The sequence below is a fragment of the Garra rufa genome, chromosome 4 (genome assembly GCF_049309525.1).
Source record: "Garra rufa chromosome 4, GarRuf1.0, whole genome shotgun sequence".
NCBI classification, from domain to species: domain Eukaryota; kingdom Metazoa; phylum Chordata; class Actinopteri; order Cypriniformes; family Cyprinidae; genus Garra; species Garra rufa.
The window spans coordinates 49,689,469-49,697,629 of NC_133364.1; the positions used below are offsets into that span (position 1 = coordinate 49,689,469).

Sequence of the window (8,161 nt, forward strand, 5' to 3'; positions counted from 1 at the left end):
TATTATAACAGTAGCATTTTCACCAGCTAAAAAATGATTTTAAGTCAGTGTTTGTTATCTTTTGCTGTAGTGTGTCAGTAGGAAATATCAGCTTACATTTCCAAACATTCATTTTGCCTTTAATTGTGATAATCCAGTGAGGTTTTTGTTTGACAACAGCCAATCCTCCACAGAGATCTGATCTCATCATCATCCAGTCTGTCTGGAATGACATGAAGAAACAAAACAAACTGAGACAGACTAAATCCAGAAGAACTGTGATAATGTCTCCAAGATGCTTCAAGAGACCTACCTGCAAAGCTACCTGAAAAACTATGTGTAAGTGCACCTAGTGTAGGGCAAAAGCTGCTTTAAACGCAAAAGGATGGTCAAACCAAATGTTGATTTAATTTAGTTAATCAAGGTTAATTGATAAATAACATTTATTTATGACATTATTTTTGACAGCATCCTCATTTTATGACATTTTTAGACAAGTGCTTAAAACTTTTAACAGTACTGTAGCTTTGCAGGTAGGTCTCTTGGAGCATCTTGGAGACGCTGTCACAGTTCTTCTGGATGATGATGAGAACAGATCCTGTGTGGAGCACTGGCTGTTGTGCAAACAAAAATGTCACTGGATTATCACAATTAACGGCAAAATGAATGTTTGGAAATGTAAACCGATATTTCCTACTGACACACTACAGCAAAAGAGAAATCACTGACTTAAAACCATTTTTAGCTGGTGAAAATACTAATGTTCTAATAATTTTGGCCACAACTGTATGAAAAGTTGAGAAGTAAAATGAGCATTTATTTCATGCCTCTGTGTTTATGTTCATAAAATACACTTAACTTAAAATGTTAGTTATGTTGCAAGACTAAATGCTGTATAATTAACAGGTGGGGACCAACATGGTGGATTTGAGCCTTGGGATGAGACAACGACATTTCTAGACCTTCGCCATTGTTCCAGGCCATGCCATTGAAGCGGACTTGTTGCCTGGGAATTTCTCCAGCTTGCAGTATATCATATTGATGGACATAAGTCTTCATGTGTGAAGTTTTTGAGGGCAACAGTTTTTTTTTTTTTTTTTTTGGCCACTTATAACATGTTTTAAATTGTAAGTATTGTCTGGAGGACTCTTTGTTTGGCTTAGTTTAATGGCACAATGTTTGGAATGATTCTAATGTGGTAATAATTCATTATTGAGTGTTCTGCTGCTGCAATGTTGACATAAAGAATAGGAATATATTGTGCCTAGTTTACAGTTTTATGTTTAAAAGAAACTGATCTACTAAAACCGTTATTTGTGTCTGTAAAGGTTGGACAAAATGTGTGACAGCTGCACCTATTTGAAAATTGTATTAAAAATAAATATGAAAACTCATTAAAATGACATTTACGGATGCATTTTTTTGTGTTGTGTAGCTGTATTACAGAAAAACAATAATAATTTTACATTCTTTTGTGATTTATATATTATTATTGGTAAATATAAAGGTAGCAAGGCAATAAGACAACAAATAACCCAATGTTTAGGTTGTGTTTAACCCAGCAACACAGTTAATTTGACCCACTGGTTGGGTCAAATAAACAACCCAGCATTTTGGGTCAAATGGTTTAACCCAGCACTTGGGTCAAGACAACCCAACACATGTTCTGTCCCATAGTTAACCAGCGGCTGGGTTATGGTTGGGTTATTTTTTAACCCAGCACTTTTTAGAGTGTAATGCATAAAATTAAGAAAGATCAAAAAGGTTAAGTTTTGGATGAAAATCTGTGAGACAGAAAAGTTGCAACTATACAGCCACAATTTTAGTGTTTTGGATGAAAAAAAAAATTGCTTTTTAGTCGACCACACCTTCTCCAGAGCTTCCCCCTTACTGACTAAGAAAGGTCTAAATAAATAAATGTCGACATAATTCATAAACAAATATGAAATTAAGTAAATGTTAAATAAATTTGAAAAGAAACACTTGTGGACATAGATGTTGTCATAAATACATGAATGAATTAAATTTGGAAAAGTTATAATAAATAAATAAGTAAATAAAATTATAAATATTACAATTTGTAAATAATTGTAAAATAATATTTTCTCATTTCTTTATACACATTTCAATATGTTTTTCACCAAGAATAAAATTTTGAATACTACTGACATAATTTATTATTCGAATGTGTTTCCTTTTCGTAAATACCTATGAACTTCTCGGATTATAGACACAGAAGCGCGTGAACAGGACTTTTATTTTGTTCTGGTGGTGTGACGTCATAAGGCTGCGCCGCTCTCCTGCATCTGTTTCAGCTGAAGAAAGGTTTGTAGTCTATGTTTAAATTCATACAAATCGTTCAGTCTATTTTATATGGCTTACAAACAATGTAAACGTAATCATTTTTGAATGTAACATTGTAATATTTTATCTAATAACGTCATTTTGAGTGAGTAAAGTGCACCCACACAGTTTCTGGTTTCTCTCAGTTAGTGATTCAGATCAGAAACACGAATTACAAACTCTGAGTCAATTGAATCGATTGATTCACAAAATGATTCAGTGTTTCGAATCGCCGCTCGCTGAGAGACCTGCTGCTCGAAACAGCGTCAATACATCGAGAACAAACTCAAACATGCAGTAATGACAACTTTGACAAACTACTGCAAATGTTTTTGTTGTAATGACAATCTTATAATACAATAGCAATTTTTAAAGAGTGTAATCGATTAAATGTTAAACAAAACTGAATAGTAAGTTAAAGTTATGAGTGTTTGTCTAATCAGATCATTTAAGTCCATTAAGACTCTGTCTCCCTTACTAGTGCACTGACTACTGAACTAGAGCTGATTGAGACACAGCCAGGGATTACTTTTTTCTGTTTTCACAGTTGTTCTCATCTAAAACAGGACAAAGTTTCCACAAAAAAAAAATAAATAATAAAAACTCCTGTTGAATCAACTGAGATCCATGTGACACACTATTATCAAGATGGCGTTTATTAAAGAGGAGAGTGAAGACATGAAGATTGAAGAAACCTTCAGAGTCAAACATGAAGATACTGAGGAACAAACAGGTTGGTTTTCATTCTCAAAGCTGAACTATCCTATTCTCAATTAATTTGCCTTTGGCTGGTGTTTTTCTACACTGTCTGCCTTCCTGCAGATTTCAGCTTCCTTTTTTTCTTAAAGTTTTTCTAAAGCCCATTTTTTACTCTTATTTCAAAAACAGCATTTGAAGAATTGTGTCTCATTTAATATTTAAATGTTAAGGCCTAATTAGGGTATATAAATACATCATTCATCAACCTCACAAATTACATGCAACACCTCTTACAGCTGCTTAGTACAGCAGTCCTCGACCACACCGCTGCATATTCTGTGTGTATCTCTTATCACGTATGATATTTGTTCTATTCCAGTTTGAAGCAAGCGTATATGTTTTATTTAAAGGTCATTAAAGCATTAAACATTAAATGTGTGTGAAGATCCTGCAAGCGGTGGCATAGTGCAAATTTGTGAATGAATGTTCTGAAATGAACTAAACTTTGACAGATTTCTAGTGCTCAGAGAGTAGGGAACATGTCAATACGCCTTATTCAGCCCACCGCCATTTTGAATCGAAAACGAGGCTGTGAGGGATAGCAGTCCAGCAGCGCCCACTGTGGCGAATTGTATCGGGATGTAGATCGTATGACCGTAAAATAATAGGTCATTTTACATTTTTCCACAAAACAAAGAGCTCCAGAAAACGTGGATTGTTCCACAGGACATATAACCTTACATTCAGGCAACAATATTGCAATTATTTAAGAAAACGACTGTGGAAAGACTGCTGATTTCTAACGTGAGGATGTTTATCTTCCTTTTAACGCTTGCACAGATTTTTTCAAATGATGTTATATTGATTAAAATGCTTAATGGTTTGTGTTAAGAGCCTGCAGCTAGGTCATAAGCGTCTTCCCGACCTTTATTATGAAATTACGATAAACATGACATTTTCCTTGTCTAGAGCAAAACCGAAACAAAAAATAATGTTCTGAATATCATTTTGCGATTTTAAAAGGGGTTGACCTCAAACACTACACGCAAACTAATAAATAAATGCTATCTTTTGATCGCTTTGCATAAAAATAAACTTTCTACCCACTGTTTTTTGTATGACTTAACATGTCTGAAAGAGGCTTACGATCTAACTGCAGGCTCTTAACACAAGCTATTAAGCATGTTAATCTTTAAAACATCATTAAAAATAATATCTTTTTCATTTACGATCGCAAGGTTTTCTTTTCGTGAGGTCTTTGATTCCAGGTAAACACAGACGGAGCTGAACCCTCCTTAAGCTTCCTAATTCCAGTCAGTGTTTTTGAAAAACGATCCTAAGTAAAATGTTGAGCACACTCTGTTCTTTGTAATCAATACAAAATGGAGATATTTAGTTTAGTTATTGTAGTAAAACATAAAATTTTAGCTCTGCGTAAACGTTTACCAAGATAAACATGCTCACGTTATAATTTAGCAATTAGACAACTGGCTAGTGTAGTTTCCACAGTCATTTTCTTAAATAAATGCAATATTGTTACCTGAAAGTTAGGTCCTATGTCCCGTCGAACTTTAATAAAACACATTTTCTGAAGTTCTTTGTCCTGTGGAAATTAGTGAAATTATATTTTCTCTTTATTTTTATGACCAAACAATATACATCCCGATACACATCAGTGGGCGCTGCTGGACTGCTATCCCTCAAAGCCTCGTTTTCGATTCAAACACAGTTCATGCACTGAGCTCAATTCTAACAAGCTGATTATCAGAATCAGGTGTGTTAACTAATGCCGAGTTCAGACTGCATGATTTTAGCCCTGATTTTGACTCGCCGACAAGTTTTTGAGAAATTGTCGACAAATGCCCGAAATCACAGGCAAATCGGTGCTCGTTCACGCGAGTGACAATCACATAGTGTGAACTATCAAAGACGCGATCTGAGAGAATCGCCGACGTGTCGCCGACACCCGTGAGATATTTGACATGCTAAATATCTGGACCTGTCACCGATTCAAAATCATGCCGTGCGAAAGGTGATCTGACTGAAAATCAAATCGGCGATTACCTACAGCCAATGAGACAGCAACATCCAGGCCAACGGGAAGTTGGGGGAGGAGTTACGAATATATAGACCACAATATCAACAAGCATAGCTTCGGCTTCTTTTCTTTTCGCTGCAGATGAGTTCACATGCAATTTGTATTACAAGCTTCTTGCGGGCTACAATTTTTTAAATAATAATCCCAGTTTCAAGTGAGAATTTGCACGCCTGACCTCGCGTTGTTTCCATGTCACTTCTCGCGTGTAGTTGTCGGTGATTCTACCTATTGTAAAGTCATTACTTGTTATATAACTTTTACTTGTCTTTTTTCATCTTAGACCTGATGGCACTGAAAGAGGAGAGTCAAGTACTGAATGAAATAGAAGAGAAAGATCATGATTTCACAAAAGGAGAAAAATCTGTTAGTTGTTCACAGACTAAAACGACTCCCTCAAGAACAATGACTCGAAAGACAGGAAGAAGTTATTTCACCTGTCACCAGTGTGGAAAGTGTTTCAATCGAAGAGAAAGCATTAAAAGACACATGAGAGTTCACACAGGAGAGAAGCCTTATGGCTGCCAACAATGTGGAAAGTGTTTCAGTCTTAGAGCAAGTCTTAAAAGACATGTTAGAATTCACACTGGAGAGAAGCCATACACCTGCCCTCAGTGCGGGAAGAGGTTTAACTATAAACACTGCTTTGAAGACCACTTACGAATTCACACTGGAGAGAAGCCTTTCACCTGCAAACAATGTGGAAGAAGTTTCAACCAAAAAGGAAACCTTGACAGACACATGAGTGTTCACTCTGGAGAGAAGCCCTACACCTGCCAACAGTGTGGAGTAAGTTTCACTCAAAAAGGAAGCTTTACAAGACACATAAGAATTCACAATGGAGATCAGTCTTTCACGTGTGATCAGTGCGGAATGAGTTTTGAACAACATGAAAACTTTAAAGTCCACATGAGAACTCACAGAGAGAAACCCTACTCATGCTCTGAGTGTGGAAAGAGTTTTTGTCGAAAACAACAATTTGAAGACCACATGAGAATTCACTCTGGAGAGCAACCCTACACATGCCCTCAGTGCGGAAAGAGGTTTAATCATAAACAACACTTAGAAAAGCACATAAGAGTTCACACAGGAGAGAAGCCTTTCACCTGCCAGCAATGTGGAAACTGTTTTAACCAAAAAGGTACCCTTAACAGACACATGAGAGTTCACTCTGGAGAGAAGTAATTTATATGTGGTCACTGCGGAAAGAGTTTCAGGTATAAGCAAAACTTAAATACCACATGAGGCTTCACACATGAGAGATCTGTATTTTTATGTTATCAGTGTGATATGAGTCATGTAATAACACCAGAGAGAAGTATTTACTGTCCCATCACTGTGGAAAGACTCACAGAAACAAGACAAAAGTGTAATTGCATTAACAAGCAGTTGAAACAACAGATGAGATCAAGTGTGCAAAAGTAATGGAAGATGGAGCATTGATGATAATATGTAATAATAAAGAGCAGAGGAATAAAGTGACAAAAATTAAAATGGCATGTAAGCAATGATACTAATGCCAAGTTCATTCTGCACGATTTTAGCCCAGATTTTGACTCACTGACAGGTTTTGAGAAATTGCAGACAAATGCCTGAAATCACAGGCAAATCGGAAGCAATTCTTTCTATTGTAAAGTCATGCAGTGTGAAACCCCCTGTCACCGATTCATCAAGCAGTGTGAACACAGCAGTGACGTGACTACCTTGAAAATTGTGCAGTCTGAACTCGGCATAAGTTGCAATCAAATAGGTAATAAAATATTGGTATGTGGAGTAATAATTGGGGTCTCAGTAAGTGTGAACATGGGAATATAGGAGGAAATGTAATAGAAGCCAAATGCTTACAGGTGACTACAGAGTATTGTGTTCTCACCTGAGCTCTTTCTCATTTGATTTAATAACAAAGCTAAAGCTGATTATTGAAGCTGGTGTCTTGGATTTTTGTGAGCCAAATGAGAAATAAACTCGTAAAACCAAACAGTTTTTTGTCTTTGTCTAGTGTTTATTTCTCTGTAGAGAATGATCTGGTTTACACACAGCTTGAGTTTGTGAGCAAAGAGATGAGAGGCAGGCTCACAGCTTGGTTTTTATAGTCAAAGCAAAGGTTCTTAAGGACATCAACAACTAAAATAAACCTCCAGAAATGTGTACAATATGGGACCTTTAATAAATGTTTGGATCATGAGCAATTACTAGGAAAACATAATGCATAAGTCTATAATATTGTTTTTTAGGCACAAAAAAAGCCAATCAGCTGAAAAGAGACACCAACCTTGTTCACAGATGATGTGCTCGTCATCATGGAGTTTCACAAACTCTATTGGAGGAATGTATTTTAAAAAGCCATATATGGTGGTTTGCCTACTGTGTAGAGTGTGGTGTTTATGTACCAACTGATCACACTCTGCACAAAACCACTCAGTGGGCAAACATTCCCTACAATGCATAACAGCTTCTCTCACGTGACAGTGTTTACATGTCATCTGGATGATGTTCTCGCCTTTTGCCAACATTGTTAGGCCTCTTTTTGTCTTTGACACCAACTGGACAGTGTTGTCTGTTGAGCAAAATCTTGTCCATCAATGCCCTCTGAATCCCGCAGAAGGTCCTCGAACCTTTTCATATTAAAATCTTCAAATCTTCAAAATCTCAGTGTTTCCATCTGCCAGAATGTGAGAGTCGGTATGGAGTGCTAAGTTGATATCAACTCGGACACAGGAAGGGGTGGCTTATCTTTTACTTTTCCAGGGAGAACGAAGGATGTGCTGCCAGAATTTGTAGACTAAAATCTGTGTACAAGTGGACACCAAATGGGTAAGTGTTGAATATAGCCTGCATGTGGCATTTCTGAATTTAAATTCTTCATCCTTGTGGGTCACATCACCCAATCGCACAACATGGATATCAATATGCTTCTGGAATGGTTTGGGCTTTGTGTAAATTGTAAATGTGTGTTTTTCTCAGCAGTCATCGAAGGTACAGCAAGTGCCCTGAAATAAGGTGCCTTTTGTTTACGACTTTCCTACGTTTCACATGCTGATACTT

At 36.6% G+C, this 8,161-nt stretch overlaps 1 protein-coding gene across 1 annotated transcript; it reads left to right on the plus strand.

The window, feature by feature from the left end:
• Window positions 1–2,970: 2,970 nt before the first annotated feature.
• LOC141334118 (uncharacterized) lies at window positions 2,971–6,301 on the plus strand. The gene is made up of 3 exons (XM_073839262.1): window positions 2,971–3,055; window positions 5,400–5,742; window positions 5,827–6,301. Exons 1-3 carry the CDS (start codon window positions 2,971–2,973, stop codon window positions 6,299–6,301), a joined length of 903 nt encoding a protein of 300 aa, XP_073695363.1.
• The last annotated feature ends 1,860 nt before the right edge of the window (window positions 6,302–8,161 follow it).